Raw genomic sequence first — 27,028 nt, 5'->3', positions numbered from 1 at the left:
CTCAATCTCAATTTCCTGATTGGAAAATTGGGCCTGTATTATCACTACGTCATGGGATGGTGAGAGCTGAAATGCAAGATGATTGGAGGCCATGCAGAGTGCTGACTCAGAGCCGCAAGGGCGCTGGTGCAGGCCACCTGGGCTCAAATTCCTGCCTTGCCACTTTCTAGCTGTGTGACTTGGGACAAGCGATTTAACTGCTCTGTACCTTGGTTTCCTTGGTAACGTGTAAATAATAATAGTACCCACTTCGTAGGGTTGTCACAAGGATTAAATGATTTAATCCTTTAAAATGCTTATAATTTTAGCTATTATAATTTTATAAAGAATCTAGCAGCACCTTTGATAATAAATGTGCCTTTGCTTTTTTTCTTAAGTCCTCTTTACCATGGGTAACAAACAGGTGAAGGCTTACTTTCAAATGTCACCTCTCTATAAGGCCTTCATAGAGTCCACTTTTTCCTTCACTTTTCTCCCTTTACAGTTAGCTTTTCCAGGGCAGGGACTGTATCTGTCCATTTTCATATCCTAGTACCTTGCACAGTGCCTAGCATAGAGTAAATGGATTGGATGGCAGTGCCGGGGAGTCTGAAAAATGAATCTAGCTTGGGAATGGAGAGGGTGTCTTCCAAATACGTAGAGAAGCATGATCTGGAAGAAAAATGATTTATTAAGCTTCAGTGTGCCAGAATAATAATCACGTGAGGTAGGTCATGTCATTATTATTGCTCTTATAGCGAGAATGTTGAGTCCTCGAAACTCACGTGTACGATGACCCTTGGCCAGCAGTTGCTAGAGGCAGGGTTGGGCTGACTCCAGGCTGGGTGTCCTTCTCACTGCACCTTGAGAACCTGGGACTGTGGTCTCTGTCTCGATGCAGAGTTTGTAGAGAAGTTCTAGTGGTACCTTATTCTGTTCCTTTCTCTGGGTTGTAACTCTTCAGATAGTTGCCTGTAATTTGTCAGAGCTGGGGTTTTGAGCAATTCGTGATCGGTGGTAGATGCTAATTGAACAATTTCATTTTCCAAACATGTAGTTTTTGCCGTTGATGGGCCTGGGAGCTAGCAAAACACCTCTCATCCTCTTGGCTTCTCTGCTCTATTCCCGGTGGGTGTTTCTTTTCCTTGGGAGTGTCTCTCTCTTTGCAGCCAGACTAGCCAAGCAATCAGGCTGAAAGCACAGATGGGAGCCTGGGCCGGCGCTTAGGGCCTTGGGAGAAGCAGTGTCCCCCAGGAAGCCTGCCATGCAGAGTGCTCAAGTCTGCGCTTCAGGTGTAAAGGGTTAGCCTGGTCCTTAGTTCCTCAGGCCGCTGGATTATTCCCTGAACCTGGTAGACCTGGCTAGAGAGAGCAGGTGGGAGGGAGCACAGCAAGTAAGCATCTCTGACTTAGTAGGCTCTCCTGGGGTTCTCAGCAGTGCCTGCCCAAGATGCCTCAACTCCTGGGCCACTGCTGAGAATAGCAGCTGTGTTCTTGCAGAAGTGTGACCAAGGGCTAATGCCGTGGGCCTGGTAGTTTTGACCCACTCCTCTCTTGGTTGCATCTTCACAGGATTTTTCTTCTTGGCCTAAGCAAAAATCACAGCTATCTACATTCTTCCTTCTGACTAAGTTGGCTCTGTGTTCTCATATTCAAGTATATGATTGCATTTCAGAGCATTTTAGATCAGAAATTCAGGGAAGGAAAGAATATATTTTTCATCATGTTCTTTTAATATATTTCAGTTTCTGGTCTTTCCACAAATCTTCTCTCCTTTCCCTGAGGGCCTGCCCTGGAGCTGGTAGAGCATGTCCAGTGTTGTTATGATGGGTTCTGATGATTATTGTGACCGTTGTTACCATGGGCACAGTTGAAAGCTGATGCTTAGCAAGTTGATTCCTTGTAGCACTGTGCTCCCTAAGGACCCTGAGAACTGGTCTGGGAAAGCTTCCAGAGGCTGCCTCTCCTTTCCCTTCTTTCTGTTTAACACACACAGCCATACGCCAAGCACTTAACTTGGCCCTTGGCTGGTGCAGGTAAAGAATATCTCACCAGAGCCGGCGTGCACAGGTGCTCTGGTGGCAGGATTGACTCCCCTTCTTCCTTCTCCTCATACTAACATTATGCTATATACTTAAGTTTATAAAGATTTTTTCCTCAATAGGTAGGGAAGGCTTTTCTTTGTTTTTGTTTTAAATTTATTTATTGTATTTTTGGCTGCATTGGGTCTTTGCGTGCTGCGAGCGGGAGCTACTCCTCGTTGAGGTGCGCGGGCTTCTCACTGCGGTGGCTTCTCGTTGTGGAGCACAGGCTGTAGGTGCGCGGGCTTCCTTAGTTGCAGCACCCTGGCTCAGTAGTTGTGGCTCACGGGCTCTAGAGCGCAGACTCAGTAGTTGTGGCGCACGGGCTTAGTTGCTCCGCGGCATGTGGGATCTTCCTGGACCAGGGCTCGAACCCGTGTCCCCTGCATTGGCAGGCGGACTCTCAACACTGCGCCACCAGGGAAGCCCGGGAAGGCTTTTCATGAAGGATAAAAATGAGGCTCAGGGTTTGTTTTCTTTCTCTAAAAGCATCGTGGGGGATGTTTCATTGCTATCACCATTGCTAGCACCTACGGGCTTCTTCCTCCCTTCCAGCTCCCGCTTCACTCACCACTACCATCACCAAAATGATAACCTTGAGAGATTGTATACAGGTAAGGAAATTAGAGAGAGTGCATTTCATGTTGAAATTAGGAAAGAATTATAAATGATATCAAGAATTAGGGTCTGGCTTATTTTTTATCATCGAAACCAATCACTTATTTGCACCAAGATAATAAGTAAGATGGCCTCCAGGATTAAGGTCATTAGTGGCCATAAATAAATATGTTTAACTTCCACATCCAAACATACTTCATTTTGGTCAGTGTGATGAGAATGCCAATCAGAGTGAGAGAACTATTGTTCCTGAACTGTTCAGCGTCTGTGAAGGTGCTGTTGGCCCAGAACAGAGTCCACATTCACATTAGAGATACTGTGAATTACTGTTGTCTCTCACATCTATTCTCCAAGGGACTTAAAATTTTTTTTAAGTTTTTTTTAACATCTAAATTGAGATATAATTCACATACCATAAAATTCACTTGTGTTATGTGTACAATTCATTTTTAAAATATATTCACAGTTATACAACCATCACCACTGTTTATCTAATTTCAGAACTTTTTTTCACTCCCCCAAAAGAAAACCCATACTCATTGCAGTCACTCCCCATTCTCCTACCCTCAACTCAACCCTAAGCAGCCATTAATTTATTTTCTGTCTCTGCAGATTTGCCTATTCTGTACATTTCATAAAAATGGCATGAGAGTTCATCCATGTTGTGGAATGTCTCCTTTTTATGTCTGAATAATATTCCATTTTATGGATATACGACACTTTGTTAATGCATTCGTCCACTGATGGACATTTGAGTTGTTTCCACTTTCTGGCTATTATGAACATTGGTATGAGTATTTGTGTGGACATGTTTTCATTTCTCTTGGCTGTATACCCAGGGGTGAATCATGCTGAGTCTTATGGTAACTCTATGTATCCCTTTTTGAGGAACTGCCAAAGTATTTTCCAAAGTGGCTGCACAATTTTACATTTCCACCAGCAGTGAATGAAGGTTTTCGTTTCTCCACAGTCTCACTAGCACTTGTTTTTATCTTTTTGACTGGAGTCATCCTGGTGGTGTGAAGTAATACCTCACTGTGGTTTTGATTTGTATTTCCCTAATGACTAGTGATGTTGAACATTGTTTCATGTGCTTCTTAGCCAACTTTATATCTTTGGAGAAATGTCTGTTTAAATTCTTTGTCTACTTTTTTTTTTAACATCTTTATTGGAGTATCATTGCTTTACAATGGTGTGTTCTGTTTGTCTACTTTTAAATTAGATTATGTCTTTTTATTATTGAGTTGGAAGAGTTCTTTATGTATTCTAGATACAAGTTGCTTAGCAGATATATATGATTTGCAAATAATTCTCCCATTCTGTGGGAGTCTTTTTACTTTCTTGTGGTATTTTTTACAGCACAAAAGTTTTTTATTTAGTATAATACAGTTTATATCTTTTTTCTTTTGTTGCTTGTGTCATATCTAAGAAACTGTTGCCTAATCCAGTGTTATAAAGCTTTACCTCTATGTTGTATTCCAGGCTTCGCTTTTGTCATTTGAACTGTTAAATTTAGGTCTATAATCCATTTTTACTTTTTTTTGTATAGTATAAGGATAAGGGTCCTGCTTTATTCTTTTGTATATGAATGTCCAGTTGTCTGAAAAGACTATTCTGGGCTTTCCTGGTGGCTCAGTGGTTGAGAGTCCGCCTGCCAATGCAGGGGACACGGGTTCGTGCCCCGGTCTGGGAAGATACCACATGCCGCGGAGTGGCTGGGCCCGTGAGCCATGGCCGTTGAGCCTGCGTGTCCGAAGCCTGTGCTCCGCAATGGGAGAGGCCACAACAGTGAGAGGCCCACATACCGCAAAAAAAAAAAAAACCAGACTCTTCTTTCCCTCTTGAATTGTCTTAGCATCCTTGTTGAAAATCAATTAACCGTAAATGTATGGGTTTATTTCTCAGCTCTCAATTCTATTCTGTTGATTTCTATTTCCGTTCTTACATCTGTGCACACTGTCTTGATTACCATGGCTTTGTAGTATGCTTTGAAATTGGTGAGTGTGAGTCCTCCAACTTTATTCTTCTTTTTCAAGATGGTTTTGACTGCTCTGGGTCCCTTGCACTGCCACAAAATTTTAGGATCAGCTTGTCAATTTCTGCAGTTGATGAGTATTCTGTTCAGTCTGTAGATCAATTCGGGGAATCTTGCCATCTTAACAACTTGGAGTTCTCTGATCATGAACCTGGGATGCCTTTCTATTTATTTATATCTTCTTTAATTTCTTTCCGTGATGTTTTGTAGTTTGTAGTGCATACGTCTTGCACTTCTTTTGTTAAGTTTATTCCTAAGTATTTTATTCTTTTTGCTGCTATTATTAATGGAATTTTTAAAATTTCATTTTCAGATTGTTCATTGCTGGTATGTAGAAAGAAAATTGATTTTTTAAATATTACTTTGTATCCTGCAAACTTGCTTGACTTTATACGTTAGTTTAAGAGTGTTTTAGTGGAATTGTTATGATTTTCTACATGGAGGATAATACCATCTGCAAATAGGAGACAATTTCCAGTCTGGATGTACCCTTAAGTTTTAACATTTTTCTTCCTTTTATTATTTTAGCATAAAATAATGTTACTATATTAGCTAACTGTATATGGTACATGTACAGACATTTTTCACTTTGTAAATACTTAAATACCTTAAAGTATATTAATTTTATCATATTTTAATGTTAAAAATATGATAACTCATAACTGTGGTTTCTGGCTCAGATGTCACTTTATCAGGATGTTCTTCCCTGAACATCCTATTTTAAAAAACAAATCTTCTTCACTCTCCCTCTACCTTGCTTCATGTTTTCTTCCTACCACTTATCACTATACATATTATACACAAATGTACACTTATGTATCACACACATGACTTGTGCCTGCTTATTGTCTGTTTCCCTCCATAAGGATGTAAGCTTCATGAGAGCAGAGACTTTGTTTCATTCTTTGCTGGATGGCAGTGCCTAGGACATGGGTGCTCACTCAGTAAATATTTGTCAATGATTAATTGTTTAGAACAAGATTAACTATTTTAAGAAAAGTAAGTCAGTTTCAAGTTGATTAAAGAAAAACATTGAATAAATGATTGTTCAGGAGGTAAGCAAATATGGTAAAATTCATAAAGGCTGTATGGCATGCCAGAAGTTTGGGAAACTCTAACTTAAGAAATGAGACGAAGCAGGATGGAAATGGAGTTTTTAAAATCATTTTCTGTGAAGTGATAAGTTATCTGTTAGCTCACAGACTCTTCCCCAACCCAGATCAGGGATCCCTTGAGGCTCTTAATCTGTAACACATGAAATTAAATATATGTGGGAAAGTGGTTCCTGCTAACCACCACAGAAACCCTGTTGGCAGTTTTGGAGGTCATCTGGAAATGTTTGAGGTGCTTTTCGCTGCCCATGGAAACTTGGCTTATAGGTCTTGTCTTCTTTGCAGGGCTCTGTGTTTGCAGAGAGCAGAAATGACCATGACTGCCAACAAGAATTCCAGTATCACCCACGGAGCTGGAGGCACTAAGGCCCCTCGAGGGACCCTGAGCAGGTGAGTCGGGGAGCACTGCTAAGGGAATGGGGCTCACTGGAAGGTAACATCAAAGGACACCTAGTGACCTGTGTCCTGGATAGGATTCCTGCCAAATGTCAATGATTATCATCATGATTCTGACAGTCATAGAGGTGCACAATCTGGGCCAAACTTTAACTGCTTACCAAATAGTGAGATCTCAGGGCATTTTCTTATGCCCTCTAACATTTTGGTTACTCATCTGTAAAATAATAATAGTACTTATCTCACAGAGTTTCTGTGAGGATTAAATGAGATAATATATGTCAGTGCTTAGCATAGTGCCTGGCAAAAAGCCACTCAGTAAATGTTAGCTTCCTCCCGGGGGTGGGGTAGAAGCTTCCAGAGCTGGCAGATAGCTGTACAACCCTCACCAGGGCTTCTCAGGTCTTGGCCAAGGCTGGATGCTGATGTCCTAGAAGAACCTCTTTTATTAAAGCCACATACCCTTCATAGCCCCTTCTGCTGAATCTCAGTTGGGCAGATTTGGCCTTTGGAACCTCAGCCGCTAGAACGGATAGTGATGAGAAGGATGCTCATCTTACCCTGGGATCGGGCTAGTTCCTTCCTGGAGGTCTGGGCTGTGCGTTACCAGGCTGAGTCCAGTGGAGTGTGGCACACAGTCACGTCTGGCCAGAGGTAGTGGTAGATGTTTGGTTCACTCAGAGCTAATATCCAGGTATGGTTGATAGAATGGGGCATAGGATGTGGCCCCTGGGGAGTGACTGGCGTGAATGAGGCAAGAGGAATTCTGTACACCATATGTGCAGTTTGGTCCCAGTGGAAATGGTCTGGATTGACTGTGCCAACCAAACAGAAATTGGTAGATTATGACTTGTTAGAGCTTGGGGCTTAGACAAACAAATTGAATATCTACTCTATGGCAGCAAGACCAGTGAGAACACCCCCTGCGCACGCACCCCGTCTAACCTGGACTAGAGTTACTTGCGTACTTGCTTCCCTGAACTAGGTGAGGCTGAGGATGGCAGGCACCAACAAACTCTTGGGTAAAGCAGATAGAAAAACTGACCTATCCCAGGGTGTGTCGGTGGCCAAGGCAGAAACAGGTCTAGATCTCAGAGTCTTTGTCTCCCATTATCTACTTTTCAGGAACCACTTTGCTGGGCTCCCCCCTCCCCCCCGAGTCTGGTGGCATTTCTTACTCTGCAGTCTGCCTCTGAGTTGGCAGATAGAGACTGGGAATTAAGGTTCCCAACTTTTTTATATGAGACTGTATGGGTGAAATAAGCATTGTGTGTGATTTTACCATTTTATTCTTAAATTAAAAGAAATAGTATATTTAGAACCTGAATTAGAAATTACTGTACCCAGCAGCCCTCAGCTCCTTCAAGTATTCTTTTTTTCTTCTAATTTCCGCTTTGTGGGGACCGGGATGGGAGATGCAGTGTTTATATAAAGTGACAAAGCAGAATCAGAACTGCTGACAGGCACCCTAGTTTCTATTTGGAGTATATACCTACATGTTTTAAACATTTTTAGAAATTGCTCTTCCTTTAGCTTCCCAGCCTGCTTGCCATCATAACATGACGGATGGTATTTGTAAATATCTGAGCCTCTGATGTGCCTAAAAAAAGGCATTTTTCCCTGCCAAGTCTTCACTTCCCTTCCTTCCTGCCACCTTTCCGCTTCCCTCCCTCCTCTCCTTGGCATGGAGTCACAGGCCTCTGTGGCTAGCTACAGTCTTCTCTCAGAGGCTACTGCTGGACGGTAGTTGTTATTATTTCAAAATTGTCATCTGGTGGTTTCTCTGGCTGCTTTCACCCCCAGCCAAATCTGGGACTGTTCTTAGGAAGTTGTCAGTGAACTCTGAGGGCTCTCCTCCGAGGTGCTGGGCTCTTTGGTGGACAGAGAAACTACCAGATGACAATTTTGAAAAACAAAAAGGGGAAAAGGGGGGGGGAATGATCCATTCTCTTTTTTCAAGGCTTTTACAGTTTGGATTGATGACCTTGGCACCCAGATTTCTTAGTCTGACCTTTCGATAGACATTTGCCTGTGACCTGGGGCCCTTTAATCATTGCCAGTCCAGGAGTTCCAGTGAGAAAAGACTCCCAGGTATGACCGGAACTTTGGTTGGGAAGTGCAGGGGTGCTAGGACCTTGGAAAGCTGGACCTTTGAACCCTGGCTGCTTTGGGGACCTCCACATCATCCACATGGAGGCAGAGGAAGCTGATGATACTGAGAGGCATTTGTATCTAGCATTGGGGGCAGGGGTACTTTGGGGCATGGAAAACTGGTGGGGACGGGCAAATGGGACCCTGTGGAACTGCCAAGATATGTATTTGCAAGGCCATATCCTTAATTTGAATAAGACTTCACCTGGTGCCACCACTAAGCTAGTTTGGGGTAAAGATCCTAGATTCCATTCCATTATTAGGTTCTTAGGAGTGTTTTGCTAGTTTATTCTCTTCCTTTTCCTTTATAGCCCATTCTTGATTTGGCAGGATATGCAGGAGGAGGAAACGTGAACCTCTCGTTTTACCACCAAAGTTTTGTTCTTTGCTATATTTTGGTCTCCTGGAGCAGGCTTCCCTTTCTCTCTGTTAGTGAGGACAAAGGGTCACGTTGCTTCACCCTTAGCTGCTTCACCTCCCCGCAGGCTGTTCCCACTCCAGCTCGTTAGATTTGGCTGCATCCATTTCTGGGGGTGGGAGGTGAGATTCTCAAAGCTCCTCTGAATTCCAGAGGGCAGGCTTTATGATGTTGGTGTTGATGACCTGGGTGGGACCAGAAGCAGCTTAGTGACTTGCTTGCTAAGAAATGGTCATGCTGGGCTTCCTTGGTGGCACAGTGGTTAAGAATCCACCTGCCAACGCAGGGGACACGGGTTCGATTCCTGATCTGGGAAGATCCCACATGCCACAAAGCAACTGAGCCCGTGCGCCACAATTGCTGAGCCTGTGCTCTAGAGCCCGCGAGCCACAACTACGGAAGCCCACATGCCACAACTACTGAAGCCCATGCACCTAGAGCCCGTGCTCCGCTACAAGAGAAGCCACCGCAATGAGAAACCCGCACACTTCAACCAAGAGTAGCCCCCGCTCACCGCAACTAGAGAAAGCCTGCATGCAGCAACAAAAAACCCAATGCAGCCAAAAAAAAAAAGAAATGGTCATGCTAATGGTTGCTAAGAAAGTGTTATGTTGAGAGCTAGTTCGGCCATCTAGATGGGGTAAACTTTGCCACTTGTTGCTCTCAGGAGATTTCACTTGTACTGTGAGACTTGGCAGGCAGCAGGGGCTGTTCTCAGAAGACTTGTCATGTCTGCTTATTTCCTCAACAGCTTCTTCACTGTGAAACTCCAGCATCTGGATCATTGTGACTTGCAAATATAGGCTGTCTGTATTGTGTTTTGGAAACCTTACCTCTGGATGTATGTGTGGGAAACTTGGGTGCCTGTAAAAGTGTAGACTTCTTGGGGTCAAGGACTTTGACTGCTTTCTGTTTCCTCTGAGCCTGGAACTGTGCCTGGTACCTAGAAGACTAACTGTTGGTTGACCAGTTGTTTAGATGGCTGGGAGATCAGCCTCTTAGAGCATAGGCTACTTGTACTATTTGACTCTTTATAGTATCTTCCATGATAGGTCTTGTTAACTTTGGATTCCCTTTCCATTCAGTCCATAGACTCTGAGAAAGGCAGAGCTGAAGAGGAACCTTGGAGCTCATTTGGTCTCACCCACTTGTTTGACAGTTTGACTAACAGACACAGAGAAGAGGAGGTACTCCCCAAGGATACAAAGCTAATGGGGGGAAGAACGCAAGCCTAGCTCTCCTGTTCCTTCTGTTATTTTATTGTACCTCTACATTCACCTCCCTATAAACATGACTGGGATTTCCCTGCTCAAAAACTACTGTCATCTATGATACAGTCAAACTTGGCTTGCTTTGTAAGGCTTCCATAAAAAACCCTGGTTTTTCTTTCTGTCTTAATCTTGCACTGCTCTCTAATGCAAACCTTACATTTCTGCCAGTCTGGATGCAGATGTTACTTCCCTCCCAGTCCTTTTCTTGACCACTCAGCTAGGAAGGATTCCCCTCCCCTCTCTGTATTCACTCTTAGAGCCCTTGGTTTAGAGCCTCCACATGGCACTTGTAGTACCTCAGAAGGTGGATAAGTGGATTTTTCCCTGTGAGATTGCTATGGGACACTGGTTGTTAAGAGTCTTAGAGGCCTTATTATTTACAGAGGATCTTCAGGGCTCACCCTTAAGGTCCTTAGAAGGCCTTTTGTCTGTCTGTGTGTAAGAGTCTGTGAGGCAGTACTTTAAATCTTCCTTAGGTCTTGGCAAAGGATCTTTCAGTCCCACTCTAGATTTTTTTAAAAAGATTTATTGAGGGATAATTAAAGTACCATAAATGCAATTTAAAGTTTTCAGTTTGAAACTAACACACCATTGTAAAGCAGTTATACTCCAATAAAGATGTTAAAACAAAACAAAACAAAAAAACAAAAGAATAAAGTTTTCAATTTGATGAGTTCATATACACACATACACACACCCACGGAGTGTAACTGTCACCACAATCTGGAAACCGTTTTTTTTGTTTTGTTTTGTTTTGTTTTTTTTCGGTACGCGGGCCTCTCACTGTTGCGACTTCTCCCGTTGCGGAGCACATGCTCCGGACACGCAGGCTCAGCAGCCATGGCTCACGGGCCCAGCCGCTCCGCGGCATGTGGGATCTTCCCGGACCGGGGCACAAACCCGTGTCCCCTGCATCGGTAGGCGGACTCTCAACCACTGCGCCACCAGGGAAGCCCTGGAAACCATTTTTTAATTTGAGAATTTTTTCTTGTCTAGAGAGACAGAGACTGAAACAAGTTTTATTTTCTAACTCAGAAAGCCCTTTCTCGTTTATGTTTCCTTTAAATTTTGTTTGAAAACGGTTCCCTGTTTGGCTCATCTCTTTTTCCTTTCACTAGAGACAGCGAGGAGTCAGAGGGCACCTTTGGCACTCTGCCTGGAAATGTCTTTGGCTAGTTCATCTAATATATTAGATATACTTCCTATTTTCCATGTTACCACAGGTGACAGAGTTGCCAAACTTTTCAACATTATGAGGGTCCCCTTTCCTCTAGCTTCTAACGTTTTCCTTATTTTTGCCTTAAGCACCCCCAACAACCATCACCCAGTCCCACGGTCAATGTTTTAGGACTTTGTGTCAATAGCATTCCACTTCTAGGTACCCAAATCTGTGTCAGGTATCTACCATTATAAAACTATCCTAAATTTTATAGTGTGAAACAACCATTTGATTCTGCTCACAGACTCTGTAGTTTAGGATTTCAGACAGAGACCACAGGGATGGCTGCTCCCTGCTCATGATGTCTGGGACCTCAGCTGGAAAGACTTCAAGGCTTAGGGTGACTCAGTGGCTAGGGGCTTGTGTTTCCTGGAGGCGTCTTACCTCACCTGTCTGGGGGTTGATGCTGGCTGTTGCTGGGACCCCAGCTGAGACTGTCCGTCAGAACACCTACCCTCTCCACATGCCCTGGGCTCTCTCACAGCCTGAGAGACAGGAAGTAGAAGCTGTTGGTTTCCTGAGGCCTGGGCCTGAAAAGTAGCACAGATTCAGTTCTACCATATTCCATTGGTCAAGCAATCACAGAGCCCAGATTCAAGAGAAGTGGTCATGTTGGCAGCAGGCATGTCAAAGAATTTGGGGACCACGTTTTGAAACCATCACAAATGTCTTTAGCATGGTTTCCTGCAGCTACCTTTCTCTCCCTCTTGGCTTTGCGTAGCGCCTGGTTCTGCTTTATACAGCAGTTCCATTTTTGCTGGACCTAGGGCATTGGGGACGTTCCCATAAGGCGTCATTTTTTTACCTGTCTCAGAGAAGGCGTCTGTCTTATAAATGCTCTCTTTATGTTCATTGCCATTACTTCCTAGAGGACTTGGGGTTCCTTCCCAGAGAAGAGCTCACCAATTCTCCTTGTGCTTCCCTAGAAATCAGCTAGATGACAGGCAGGTAGATGTGCTTTCTGGAGGTGACAAGGTGACTCAGTTTCTGCTCTGACCCTAGCTACTGTTCTACTTACCCTGACAAGCTGTGATTGACTTTGAGTCTCTGTAGGTAGTGGTCCAGATGTAGCCCCACTTGGAGGATGAGGCTGTCCTGGACCCTACTGAGGGCTTCCAGCCATTTGGGAGCAAGATGGTCAAGTTGTGAGTGTCACTCTCTTTTTGACTTTTTGACTTTTGTCCCAGAGTGGGGTGTCCGTTACTGAACTGAGCCCCTGCTCTGGCCTGGGGAACAAACTTCTGGACTTGCTGATAGGACTCAGGCAGACTTCCTCCCTTTTCTCCTTCTGGATGCCTCAGAATATGGCCTTAGGGGAGTGCAGTGAGCATGCCATCTCCAGACTTGGGGCGGTCACATAGTGATGGGAGGATGCTGCTGCCCACTGAGCCACCAGGACCTGCTTTAGTTGAGCAGCCCTGGGATGGTGGTTGGCCAACTCCCAGGCAGTTTCATTTGGAAGCAGGTTAGACACCGACTCAGTAGGGACTAGGCATGTTGGAAGCTGGGCCCTGTGTAACCTTAATCTGTGGACAGGCTCACTTCATGGAGCCCACAGCCCATCTTGGTGCCTCTGGGGCTGTTTCCTGGACTCCCAGGAGCCTTCTCCAACTGGCCCCAATTTGGTTTGCTTCCTGATACTGACACTTCAGGAGCTCTGTGGCCAGAGCATGCTGAGCTCAGAACTGTCTTGTCATCAAGGACTAAAGACAGCCTTCCCTCCCAAAAGGTCCCTAGGTGACCTTGACAATATATGGGGTGTCCCTTGGCATGCATGCTTCCTGCTGTGTTACTGGAGGATGCCCAGGTCACTAACCCAAGGGTTAGGTTGTATTCTTGTGAAACAGTACTGGAGGGAAGGGCACGTATTTTGCACTTTAACTCTCACTTTCTGTCTGTACATGCGCACGGGCATGAGCACACACACGTTGCCCTCTCTTTAAGTTTGTTTCTCATTCTACCTTAGTTCATGGCCTTTCTGTCCTACTCACTTGTCTTATACGTTTGTCTGTGTGTGTGCATGTGCGTGTGTGTGTGTGTGTGTGTGTGTTCATGTGTGTGTGTGTGTGCTTATGCTCCTCTGTTAAATTTCCTTTGCATTCTCCCCCGCCCCCTTTCTCTCTTTCTCCTTCTATCTGTTTATCTTACTCCCTCTCTTGTAAATGTTGGATTTGGCCAGTCATGTGCTGCAGCATTGGCATCCACGCCTTTGCTGAGGAGCAGAGCTGGCTGCCTGCTGACAAGGTGGTGGCACAAGGGCCCAGTTTCACAGTGTCTGCCTCCCCAGGGGCAAGCTCTGAGATTTTAGAATAAAGAGCAGTAAAGAGGTGATAAGAGCAGCATATTAAGTGTCTTAGCTGCTGTGTATTTACTTTTCTTTTATATTTCTCCTGTCTTCACGGAACTTTTAACGGTGTTCAAACATTTTTAAAATTTACATCATTTTAGTCACACAGCTAGTATGTGAGGATACTCAGAGCAAGTGTTTTCCTCCTGTTTTGTAGATAAAGAACCTGAGGGAACTTCCCTGGCGGTCCAGTCGTTAAGACTCCATGTTTCCAAGGCAGGGGGCACGGGTTTGATCCCTGGTCGGGGAACTAAGATCCCACAAGCCACGTGGTGTGGTAAAAAATAAATGCATACATACATACATATGTACATACATACGTACATACATGTATTTAACCATTCTTTAAAAAAAAAAAAAAAAAAGAACCTGAGGCTCAGAGAATTCAGGTGACTTTGCTTATGAACCCATCCAGGAAGTGATGGAACCAGGACCAGAGCAGAACCCAGGTCTCTAGACTCTTGGTCTAGGGTATGATTTTTGCCTTATGGGAGAGGGCTTTAGGGACTGACAGCCATGCTGGGCTGCACTAAGTGCTTTATGTACCTTTCTGTGTTGTTCTTCAGGTCATATGGCACAAAGAGAGAGGCAGTGAAGTCTGTAAACAGTGCCCTGAGGAGTAATAAGGAGACCTAGGTTTTAATCATTTATTTTTGTATTCATTCATTTAGTCACTCAGCACAAATGCATTAATTCCTACTAAATTCTAGATGCAGTACAAAGAGCAGGTTATATCAAGATTAATAAGACCCTGTCACCACCTTCAAGTACTTCACTCATAGTCTAGTAAGGGAGGCAGATGAGGAAAAATATAGTCCAGTAAAGTGTTACAAGTACCGTAGTAGACATTTTTCCAGGCACAGTGGAGGCATCAAAAATCAGACATCTCCACCTGGGTGAGGGGGTAGGGTGAAGAGAGATCCCATAGAGGAGTTACAGAGACATGTAAGTGGACACAAGGCAGCACTGCAGGCAAAGGGAATATTGAATGCATGAAGGCCTAAAGTTGTGAAAAGCAAGGAGTTTGATGTGACTAAGAGTGGGATGCAGATTTGTTTGGAGGAAAAGACAGTTATGAAATGATAAAGGAAAAATAGGGACCACATCATGGGGGCCTTGTGATCCATTCCAATGAATTTGCATTTCATTCTGTATATAGTGGGGAGTTTGAAGCATGATGAGTTTTGTATTTTTGAAAGATGTCAGGAGACGAGAGGATGGACTTGGAACTGGGTTAAGACGGAAGACAGAGAGAGAAGTTGAGAGCTTGTGTGAATGGTCCCGGTAGATAAGATCTGAATCAAGGCAGCAGCAGTAGCAGTGGGAATGGCACAGGAGGGACAGATCTGAGAGATATGAAGGACGTAGAATTGATAGGACTTAGGCATTGAGTAGATCATTGAGGTTGGGGAGGAAGCTGGATCCAGATGCTTGAAGGACAGGAAGAAAGAACATCTCTGGATCTTTTCTTCCCTCTGTGGAATGAATTGGAAATATATGCAGGAGTCAAAGCCATGGTGAAGGAAGCATAAAGCAACATAGGAATGAGATCGTGTGAGAAAACGCTCAGCCTGGGTACATGGGAATGAGAGCAAATGGGGTTCTTCAGTCTAAGGCGCCCCTTGTAGATGGGCATTGGGTCCCCAGCCCTTCACTGCCTGCTCACTTTGCTCACTGCCTGCACTTATACTCTTGTCCTGCATTAACGGCTTTTTCCCTCTCTACTGGATTATTCCAGTCATCATTTAAGCATGCTCTAATAACTCAGCTCAAACCCACCAACAAAACGCTCTGTACCCCACGTTCCCCTCGAACTGCCACCTCGTTGCCTTGTTCCTCCTTTAGGGAAACCCTTTGAAAGAGCTGTCTGGGCTCTTTATCTCCACTTTCTCTCTTCCATTTCTTGAATTCCTTCCAGTCAGCCTTCCCTCCCTACCTTGCCAGCAGAACCTCTCTTCTCAAGGTCCCAGTGACTACCTAAATCTAGGGATCACTCTGCAGTCTTCCCCTTGCTCAGTTGTTAGCAGATCTGGCTCAGCTGATCACTCCCTATTTCTCAAAGGTCTCAGGATATCCCTCCTCGTGGTTTCCTTCCTTCCTCACTACGTGCTCTTCCAGTCAGTTTCCTTTGCTAGTTGTTCCTCCTCTACATAAGCCGGAAATGCTGGAGTGCCCCAGGGTTCAACCCTTGGACTTCTCTAGATAGGCTGACTCCCTTGATGGTTCATCTAGCCATATAGTTTTACATAGTATCTATATACTACTGATGAATCCGAAATGGAAAGCTGTAACCTTGACTCCTTTCTACCAGGTGCTCAGGCCAGAAACTGTGATTCATCCTTGACTTCCCTTTGTCTCTCATACCTCTCATCCGCTTCCTCTGCAACTCTGATTGGCACAGCCCTCAAGATAGATGTTGATAGACCTGCCGTTCTAATCCAAGCAGTTGTAACCTCTTGCCTGGATTGTTACAGTAGCCTTTAAGTAATCTCCTTGTGGCCACCCCTGCATTCATGCACACTTCATTCTCTCATATGGAGTCAGAGCATGTCATTCTTCTGCTCGTATCCCTTCAAGAGCTTCCTTTCTCTCTCAGAGTAAAAGCCCAAGCCTCGTTGTCGGTCCATGGGATTCTCTGGTGCTTCTGACTGATCTCCAGCCCACTCCTCCTCTTCTTACTCCACGCTGGCCACGCTGGCCCCTTTGTTGCCCCCAGAGTACAGTAAGTTTGCAGTTGCCTCGAGCCTCTGCCCTACTGCTGCTCTTGTCTGGAACATTCCCGCTGCCCCCCTCCCCCACCCTGGATATACACATTGCTTACTTCCTCAAGGTTCTGTTCCCATGTTCCCTGGCAGAGGGGTCTCCCCTGATCTGCTTCACTGTTAAGCTCTACCCCTTTACCCTGCTTTATTCTTCTTCACTGGCCCCACAACCATCTCACAGGGTTGGTTTCTTTATTGTCTGTTCACTCGAGACAACTAAAGCCATACCGTCTCCCTCCACCAGAATGTAACCTGTAGAGGGACTTCCCTGGTGGCGCAGTGGTTAAGAATCCGCCTGCCATTGCAGGGGACATGGGTTCAATCCCTGGCCTGGGAAGATCCCACATGCTGCGAAGCAACTAAGCCTGTGTGCCACAACTATTGAGCCTGTGCTCTAGAGCCCACACGTCACAACTACTGAGCCTGCGTGCTGCAACTACTGAAGCCCACGCATGCGCCTAGAGCCTGTGCTCCACAACAAGAGAAGCCACCGTAATGAGAAGCCCACGCACTGCAACAAAGAGTAGCCCCTGCTTTCCACAACTAGAGAAAGCCTGCGTGCAGCAATGAAGACCCAACGCAGCCAATAAATAAATAAATAATAATAAATTAAAAAAAAAAAAAAAGAATGTAACCTGTAGAGAGAGACTGTCTATTTTTAGTCTCTGCCAGTCCTTAATGCCTAAAATAGTACCTGGTATATAGTTGGTGCTCAGTAAATACTGGTTGAATGGAGAACCAAGGTGTGTCTTAAGCCTGGTACAGTTAGCACACTGTGGCCTGGGGAGTAGGTGGCTTCCTTTGTTCTCTTGTTCAGGGTTCAGGGAAGGGTGGCAAGGAGCTGTCCAAGAGCCCTGAAGAAGTGAGGCTGGAGACGGTCAGTGGCAGAGATGGGAGACCAGACCCAAAAGAAGGCTTTGCTCAGGTGCTTGGCTTCCTAAGGCAGCCCGGGTCCCAGCACTGTCATTCTCTTGGCCGTAGCCTTTCCTTGTCCAACAGGGGGAGAATTGCTTTCACTTCCAACCTCAGTTTGAGGAACCGGGAAACAACTAGAGAGTGAAACTGAAGCCCAAGAGCGAGCACCCTCTCCCATCCATGCCAAGGACGTGCCACCTGTTGTGTAAACTCACTGTCACAAGGACACACGCATCCTGACTGCTAGCCCCCAGTGTGTTCCTCCTTAAGCCTCCCTGTTCTTAGGTAACAGATTCTCCTGAGCCCTCCCTCAACCTGGGAGCAAGGACTGATGGAAGCTGACTCTTGGGATTGCAGGACTAGCTTCATTTCTAGGGAGTGTTCAGGGGAGACTCCCAAAAGAGTGCCAGAGCCTCTAGTAGGGTGAGAGAGAGCCGGGGAGAGGGATGCAGTCCAAACATTCAGACCTTGGCAGCTGGTCTGTAGGGAAGTGGAGGAAGAGAGAGGCACGGGGTTGGAAGGCCCAGGGCCCTGGTCCTGCACTGGGGTGGGGAGGGCCAGTTACACACAGTGCCTCTCCCACAACATCATTTTACTATTGCATTGTAGCAAACCACCCTAAGACTTAGTGGGCTAGAACAATCTATGATTTCTCGTGTTTCTGTGCGTTCACTGAGAAGTTCCTCTACTGGCTTCCCCTGGGCTCGCTCATGTAACTGGTTCAGTTGGGTCCAAGATGACCTCACCATGTGTCAGGCCCATGTGGTGGCTGGCTGTCGGCTGAGGGACTGCAGTGATGCTGCGCATGGCCTCTCTTCCTCTGAAACACTAGACTGGCTTTCTTACGTGACAGTCTCAGGGCAGCGTTCCAAGCGCGTGAAGCGGAAACTGCAAGGCTTCTTGAGGCCTCAAGTTTGGAACTGAGACAACTTATTTTCCACCATATTCTATTCATCAAAGCAAATCACAAGGTCAGCCTAGATTCAAGGGGCAGAAGAATAGACTCAACCTTTTGATAGCATGAGCTGCAAAGAATTTATGGCCATATTTAATTTACTCCTTTCCCCTCGCACCCCAAATGTTTAGAATCCAAGGATAGAGGTAAACTGTTTTAAAAAGTTTGCCAAGTGATTATTCTGATTAGGCAGCTCCTTGTTAATATTAGTAATTATTAAGCTAAGATTGAGTACTAGTGTGAGCCGCGGAGCGCAACACTTGATGCGTATTGTCTCTATTCCTTACAACAATCCTCTGAGATATGTGTCCTTTTAACCTCCATTTTACAGATAAGGAAACTGAGGCTTAGAGAAAGTTATTTGCTCAAAGTCATGTAACTTGTTAGTGGCTGTGCTGGAACTTAAACCCAGCAACTGTGATGTTCTTACCCTCTACTGAGAACAACTGGCCTAGATAACCTGGTGAAAAACTTACTACTAATAATTAACAGTAATAATGAGTTACAATGTATGACATCGTTTCATATCCATAGTCACATGTGCCCGTTATGACAACCCTGTGATACAGTTGGAACAATTCTGAGGAATTGAAACTGGCAGCTCAAAGGGAGTGTGTGGCTTTGCCCACGGTCACATTCCTGATAACAGGTAGCATCAGAAACATGTAGAGAGATACCTTGAGTTCTACCCTCAGGTGAGCATCCGGAGCCCCATGAGGGCAGGGCCTTAATCTATGATCGTGGAGTGAGCAAACATTGCCTTCTCTGTGATGAACCAGTGGACGCCTGGGCTCCAGGTCAGCATAGGCAGGCCCGCTTTTCACCCCGAGTTGCTGGAGCACATTGGGCCTGGCCTGTGTGGGGTGGCTGGGCGAGGAGCGCTTGCAGCTCTGGGCCTCAGATCAGCAAAGATCCGAAGACCAGGACCTTTAAAGGAAAGGACCAGTCTCTTCTCTGTTTTATCCTTCACGAGAGGAGAAAAACTAAACCTCGGTTAAAGTGGACTAGGCATTGAGAGAATGTCTTAACTTGTGGGAATTTCTCCATGTTTGAACTACTGAGGGAAGTTACAGAATTATCCTTTCTGAAATCATTGGAAGCATGCTGGAATCAAACAGACCAGAGGTTCTCACTGTTTTTCTGTCCCCCTATGGGAGCCACCCCCCGCCCCTCCACCCCACCATAGGTGGCTTCATGGACCGGTGAATTCTCACCTTGAGGATTAAAGAGATACATCGCTAGGGGAGCATTTATCACAATGTCTGGAGAAATGAGGCATATGTAGTTTGAAAAGGCTTCCTAAAAGATTCTGCATCTCATTGGGTACTGGCCATCACCGACTAGAATTCAAGCTTCATGAGGACATGAATTTTTGTCTCTTGTTTATTCTTGTATCTAGCATGTAGAACAGGGCCTGGCACATAGTAGGTGCTCACTAAGTATTTATTAAATGAATAAACACATGATAAGGTCATCCTCTATAAAAGGCATCTTCTCCCGCCTCCAACTGAGAATAACTGAAACGTAGAGTCCTTTGTGTAGCCCAGACACTTGTTGGCTTACAGGGCTGGACTGATGACCTTTTGCATCCATGGTTCTGTGAAAAAAGTGAGGGACCTGGGCTTTTCTCGACTGTGAGTAGGTTGGGCTCTCCCCAGGCTCAAGCTTGGCTCATTGCCCTACCACTGCCTACCCTAGGGAGTACCGAGGCTTACTCTTTTCACACCTCCTTGCCGAGCAGAGTGTCTTTGGTCATCGGCTTGGCTGGGCACCGAATTTCTCTCATCTGTGCCCATGTACACGTGGGAGGGCTCTTGTTTGACTTGCCCTTTTAAAAACAACTTAAGCATGTTGAGGTTTCCTGTTGATCGGGGGCAGCCAGAGGCTATGACCCAACAGGGAATTGCTGGCCAATCCCTGACTCACCCGAGCTGCAGTTTTCTGTGTGTGATGGAGCAGTGACTGCAGCCTGGCTCAGGGGCAGCTGGCTGCGTTCCGTGGATGGCGTGGCGCTCTGGAGCCTGCGAGGCTGACCGCTTGGCTTTGAGGGCCACAGCATTAGGGTCAGGTAGGCCTTGGTAGCATGCAGTGTTGGCAGAGCCCTGCTGTCTTTGAACTAAAACGGTTTGGGAAAAATTCTGAAAGTTGACAGTGATGACCCTAGTAGACAACTAGAAAAGTGTGCTGAAGAGGACGTATGCCCATGGTTCTCTTCGGTAAGCTCACCTTTACCTTTTCTTGTCTTTATTTGTTCATCATTTACTGAGCACCTTCTAGACACTGAATATGTGTCCCTCTACCTGGAAGAAATCGTGGTCTAGTAGCGAAGACTAAAAGGTTCCCTGATACTTACAAACGCTACATTGGAGACAGGGCTGTGCTCAGTGCTGTAGGGATTTCTGCTGACCTATGTCTGGGGGCCAGGCAGTTCACAAAGGTGACAGAGGCCACTGCTTCCTCTTCAGAGCAGCAACATAGTGTAGTCCTGGCTTCACCACGTACCAGCTAGAGACCTTGAATGAGATATTTAATCTTTGTATGCCTCAGTGTTTTTCATTTGCAAAATGAAGATAATAATAAAGTATAATAATATGACAGAGTTTTTGTGAAGATTCAGTGAGTAAATATAGGTAAAAACATTGATTTAGAACTATTCCCGATAGTTGCTAAGACCAGGGTGTTGATTTGGAGCTGGGGAATGGCTGATGCTTGTTTGATGTGATGCCACTGCTAGAGGCTAGAGCTGCGAAGGAGCTGGTCTCCCCTCCCTGTTAGCCTTCTCATTGAGAGCGTGGAAAGGATTCTTTCTTTAAGGGCCCTCCTGATCCTTTTGAGACCTTCAAGAATCTGAGTTCTGATCAAGACCCGAGCTGAGGTGCGGTATCTCGCGTCTAGTAGCAGAAGCCTCGGGGGAGATGGGGCTTGTCAAGGAGGTAGATCAAAGGGCTTGAGTGCATATTTGGGGCCCCTCTGGGAAGTGGCATGCTGGAGATGCTTTGTAACAGTTCATGAGAGTTGATCATTAGTGTTTCTTCCCAAGTCCACATCCAATGAGGTCACATTGCTGGTTTGAAATCAGCCATAGTAGGAATATTTATGCTGTGGAAGTTGGCAGATGCTACATATCTATGCTTTCTCGCCCAAGGAGCCGATTGTTAAACATTTAGCAGCACACCACTGATCTTACTGTTCTCTGATTGGCAGATGTGGACTTTGGGGATACCCTGGCCTGTCGTAGAACTGGCTTCTGTTGCAGACAGTACTCAGGGTCTCTAGGGATGAATTGGGCAGAGAGGACCATTGAGTTTAGCCTGCTGTGGATAAGGAGCTGTTTCTTTCCTTGAGGACAGCCTTGGAAGGTCCGTTACTTGCATACAGTACTTTGAGCTTGCGAGTCCTATAGGAAAGGGATGCTGAGCTCTTTAAGAATGAAACAGTGTTGTCAGGCCACTCACTGCCATTTCTCTTCTTCTTTTTTTTTTTCCTCTTAGGTCTCAGTCAGTCTCTCCACCTCCAGTTCTCTCCCCACCGAGGAGTCCCATCTACCCGCTCAGTGACAGTGAAACGTCAGCCTGCAGGTACCCAAGCCGCTGCAGTTCCCGGCTGCTCCTCAAGGACTGGCATCCCCGTGATCCTTCACCCCAAAATCCTCAAGCCCCCTCCCCAGACACTTCACCACCCATCTGTCCCCTCAAGGCCACCAGCTTCGGTTATTTGGACAGAAGCCCTTCAGTGTGCAAGATAGAGGAGCAGAAGGAGAATGTCCAGGGGGCAGCCCAGGATGTAGAGGGAGTAGCTGCTTGCCTCCCCCTCGCCCAGAGCACTCCGTCCCTGGGGTCAGCAGCAGGCCCACGGAGCATCTTTCTGAACCGCACCGGCCCCCGTGCCCACAGCCTGGGCATCCGGGAGAAGATTTCAGCATGGGAGGGTCGCCGAGAGGCTTCGCCCAGGATGAGCGTTTGTGGAGAGAAGCGGGAGGGCTCTGGGGGCGAGTGGGTGGCCAGTGAGGGCTGCCCCAGTGTGGGCTGTCCCAGTGTGGTGCCGTCCCCCTGCAGCTCAGAAAAGACCTTCGACTTCAAGGGCCTCCGGAGGATGAGCAGGACCTTCTCCGAGTGTTCCTACCCTGAGACCGAGGAGGAGGGAGAGGCACTCCCCGTCCGGGACTCTTTCTACCGTCTGGAGAAACGGCCAGGCCGGAGTGAGCCCAGTGCCTTCCTCAGGGGGCACGGCAGCAGGAAGGAGAGCTCAGCGGTGCTGAGTCGGATCCAGAAAATTGAACAGGCCCTGAAGGAGCAGCCGGGTGGGGGGCTTCCCCAGCTCCCCAGCAGCTGCTACAGTGTAGACAGAGGGAGAAGGAAGACTGAGATCTTGGGCACCTTGGAGGAACCGACGGGGAGCGCGAGTGTGAGCGCTGGCAGCCGGGCAGGAGGAGTGGCTGGAGTTGGGGGGGAGGTGGGCTCACCCCCGGAGAGGGAAGGTAGTGGCTCCACTAAGCCGGGGACCCCTGGAAATAATAGCCCGACCTCCCAGCTGCTGCCATCGAAGAGCTCCCCTGATCCCGCTGTGAACCCTGTCCCCAAACCCAAGCGCACCTTTGAATATGAGGCTGACAAGAACCCCAAGAGTAAGCCAAGCAATGGTCTACCTCCTTCACCCACACCTGCTGCTCCACCCCCCCTGCCCTCCACCCCAGCCCCACCCGTCACCCGGAGACCCAAGAAGGACATGCGTGGTCACCGCAAGTCCCAGAGCAGGTAACGAATGCCCCTCCGGTGACGTAGAGCTGGGCACAGCGGCTTTCTTGTCAGTGGAGGATGCAGAAGCAGACTCTAGTTGTGGGTCACAGTCAGTAGTGCTTTATAAGTTCTGGAGCACCAAATAATGTTAGGTGAAGCATGAGCTAGGTGAGAAAGATTGATTTTTCTTCTGCTCTTGCAGGGTAAGGATACTTAAACGTGAGTGGGAGGGTGAAAGCGCTTCTTCCAAATGCTGTGTACTGAACATGCTGGCTGGGTTTGGCCTTTGGAGTAGAGCCCTGATGGAACTTCCTCTGTGGGAAGGGTAGGGCCACCTTACTTTTAGATAGAATTGGCAGTCCCTTGAGGACTAGTAAGATCTTAGCCTCGTAACTACCTGAAATGCCAGCTAGAGTTTTATTTCTTTGACTGAAGCATCATCTAAATATTGCATGTTACCATGAACACAGAAGTGTTGACACATTTAACATGATTTCCTCTTTCCTGAGGGCTTCCTGGCCATACAGGAACTCTGGGCTTATATGAAGAGGGGATCTTTGGATCCTGAAAGGGGAGACTGATGGAAAAAGGAGAGAGAGAACATTTCATCTGCTTCTTGGCCATGTCCAAGAAGGACCTGGTCACATTGGTTTCCTGGTCAGTCTCCTGACACGGGAGTACCCGGGCCACCTCCACAATTATAGTGACTTGGGAGCTGGAGCAGCTGGAGTTGGTGCAAGATGACAGGCATCTTGTTCTCTGAACTGGAGTAGGCTGGGAGCCAGCTTCCTTTGGAAGGCCTGTCCTCCTGCCCCTCACTGCCTTTCTCTTCTAACCCAGAGTCAGGTGGGCATTCAGGTTTGTTTGGCTTCTGGGGATTCTTCAATCTGACCCCATACTTCAGGCTTCCATCCAGCATATCCCATCTCATGTAGAAACTTTCCTGCCATGTGCAGAGAGGAAGACATCACAAAGGTTCAGACTCATGAGCCAGAAGAGCCCTTGGCTAAAGGTAATCCCACGTTTTGGCCCACCTCAGCATGCTCACGGACTCTTCATGTCAAGCCTGCCAAGAGTGTTTGCTTTGTCTTTAGTCATCCATTTCTAGAAATACCTGTCTAGAGCGTGCTGTGCACCAAGGCTTTGTGCTGGTCAAGGGGACACAGGGGCACATAAGATGTGGCTCTTCCATTCAAGGAGTTGGTGATCTGGTGCAGGAGATGTATAAATAAATCGTAGATGCTGTGCTGCGTGCCCTGATCCACGTCTGGGTGGGATGCTGCAGAAACCCAGAGGAAGAGGCATCTGAGTGGGGAGTGGGGGAAGGCTCTTCAGAGAGGGAGTTGCTGAGCTAAATTTTTTTTTTTTAATATATTTATTTATTTATTTTTGGCTGCATTGGGTCTTTGTTGCTGCGCACAGGCTTTCTCTAGTTGCGGAGAGCGGGGCTACTCTTTGTTGCGGTGCGTGGGCTTCTCATTGCGGTCGCTTCTCTTGTTGCGGAGCACGGGCTCTAGGCTCACAGGCTTCAGTAGTTGTGGCACTTGGGCTCAGTAGTTGTGGCTCACGGGCTCTAGAGCACAGGCTCAGTAGTTGTGGCGCACAGGCTTAGTTGCTCCGCGGCATGTGGGATCTTCCCAGACCAAGGCTCAAACCCGTGTTCCCTGCACTGGCAGGCGGATTCTCAACCACTGCGCCACTAGGGAAGTCCGCTGAGCTAAATTTAGAAGAGCAAGAAGCATTTAGCTAGGTGAAAAAAAGGGGATGGGAGGAGGTTACATCAACCTGAAGGTTCTACACATACACACACATTACATTTATAATATATACACACACATATACCATATATGGAGTCACTTCCGGTAAGAATTAACAGCAAATTTAAATCTGTGCTCTTGGGGAAAAAAAAAAAAACAGATAAAGAAAAACAGTTCAAAAAGCACAGGCTGTTTTATTTGCCTTTCCACACAGTGAGCATATTCCCCTGAGGAGCATGAAATAGTAAGTTTGTATCTGTTGTGCCAGGTATGATTCTTGTATTTAATATACTTTTTTATTTAAGAAAAAAATACAAGTCATATATTTCTCCTATTCAACCAAAGAGAAAGAAATCTGTTTTTAACTGACTATATCAGTTATAATGAAAGACAGTGTGTTGGTCCTCGACATGGAACCTTTCCGAGGGATTTTCAAGGATAATTTGCCTGAACGTGATTTGTGTCATTTGCTGATTTGAGAACTGCCTGCATAAGATGTTGACTCCACTGTATACATCAGTGAAAGCTTTTGCTCTCATACCAGCAGTGGTCTGCGGGCCAACATTCAGGAACCACTGTGCTCAGCCATTGGGTATTTAGCTGGTTGAAAAGTCTGGGCCAGTGACAGAGAGATCTGGGAGTCATCGTGGTAGAAATGGTAGATATGGTGATGGTTGTCAATATTGGGGCCCCAGAAAGTGCAGGGTGAGAAAGTCCTGAAGACAGGACTCTGAGACCGTGGCATTGAAAAGGCCAGCGGAAAAGGGGATGCCTCACAGGAGCTTGAGACGCGGTTGAAAACCAGGAGGGACCGTGTCACAGAGAGGAGGGAGGAGAGGGCCAACGTGAGGTGTTTGGCTGTGTCGAGGACTGCACAGTAGCTGGGCAAGCTGAGAACAAGATGTAGCCTTTAGGACACTTTTAGTCCTTGACTTGCACCCCAGGGCCCTTGGGGTGTTGTTCGTTAAACGAGAGAGAAAGGACTGCATCAGCTGAAAGATCTGATGGTTCCCAAAGATGAGGGAGGTGTTAATGGGTGAGAGGAGGGATTCAGTCAGTGCACTTCCTTCTCTCCCTCCCTGGGAGGGACCTGCCTTGGAGAGGGAGAGGATGCAGCTGGGACCAAGCCTTAGACGTTGAAGGGAAGAACCTCCCTGATGAAGGGGAGGAGTAGCAGGTACTGTGGGCTCAGGGTGTCTGAGAAGCTAACCAGCTGTGGTTTTGAAGTTCTGCAGTAGAAGGGAAGGTTATTTGGGGGATGGAAAGGAGCAGGTGACGAGCTGAAGGGAAGCTGGGTCAGGGAAGTAGCTGCTGGCTGCAACTGCCCCCTCCTAGTTCTACCTCAGAAGTGGTATGATTTGTTTTGAGGGCTCAGCGCCTTCATGTTTCAACAAACCACCCACCACCAGCTGCTTCCCCAACCCCCAAACAGCCGTGAGCATCACCCATCCAATGTTGAGCCCTTGCTGCCTACTCAGTGCCAGAGACCTTGCTCGGATACCGGCAGGATGTGAGACTCTTAAGAGCAGGTGAGGCACTCAATTCCTCTGGTAATGGCAGGTACTTCTCAAAAATGATGTTCTCCGGGGCTTGGAGGCCCAAGTCAAAAGCTCAGACCCTGGAGTCAGACGTCCTGGGCAAGTCTACCTCTATCAGTTCATCTCCCTGAGCCTCCAGCTAATCAGTCTTAAAGTGGCACGATACCTGGTAGCAGCATTGTGAAGATTAATGGGCCAACATGTGTAGAGCATATGACACAGCATCTGACACATAACATCCCTTTCGGCTGTGGTAGTTGTTATTGGTATTATTTGCAGGCACCAGGGCTGGGGCCTTTCAGACCATCTGTCTCTTCATCTGGATGGCAAGTTTGGACCCATCTTGATGCTTTGCTCGGTAGCTGGTTTTGTGAGGAGGACCTCCGGTCTTTGCTCTTGCCCTCAGCCATTCCCCACCAGGGCAGCAGGAGTCGGGTTCCGCCGGAATGACTCAAACTCTTTGTTATCCACAGAAAATCCTTTGAGTTTGAGGATGCATCCAGTCTCCAGTCCCTGTACCCCTCTTCTCCCACTGAGAATGGTACTGAGAGCCAACCCAAGTTTGGATCCAAAAGCACTTTAGAAGAGAATGCCTATGAAGATATTGTGGGTAAGCAGGGGTAGAGTGGGGGGCTGGCTCGTCTGTGGTGCTGCAAAAGAATGGCTACAGGAGGGGCACTTCCAGGTTCCACTTCATTCGCTGTGGGCAGACCTGGCCCAGCTTCTGGAACTTCTTCAG

General features: G+C 46.8%; 1 protein-coding gene across 5 annotated transcripts in view; it reads left to right on the top strand.

Moving 5' to 3' along the window:
* DENND2B (DENN domain containing 2B) overlaps nucleotides 1-27,028 on the top strand; it is a gene marked incomplete at its 3' end in the record, with an annotated part of 109,157 nt that overhangs the window by 51,244 nt on the left and 30,885 nt on the right. For all 5 annotated transcript variants that reach the window (XM_082659778.1, XM_082659779.1, XM_082659777.1 and 2 more), the window contains 3 exons: nucleotides 6,110-6,214; nucleotides 21,750-23,012; nucleotides 26,763-26,899. In XM_082659778.1, coding sequence (XP_082515904.1) covers nucleotides 6,135-6,214; nucleotides 21,750-23,012; nucleotides 26,763-26,899 — 1,480 coding nt within the window. In that variant the 5' untranslated portion in view covers nucleotides 6,110-6,134. The remainder of the gene's footprint in view (nucleotides 1-6,109; nucleotides 6,215-21,749; nucleotides 23,013-26,762; nucleotides 26,900-27,028) is intronic.

Source organism: Grampus griseus, assembly GCF_964374135.1.
Source record: "Grampus griseus genome assembly, chromosome: 8".
NCBI lineage: Eukaryota > Metazoa > Chordata > Mammalia > Artiodactyla > Delphinidae > Grampus > Grampus griseus.
The sequence above is the reverse complement of the archived record's forward strand: the minus strand, read 5'-3'. Positions and strand labels throughout refer to the sequence as shown.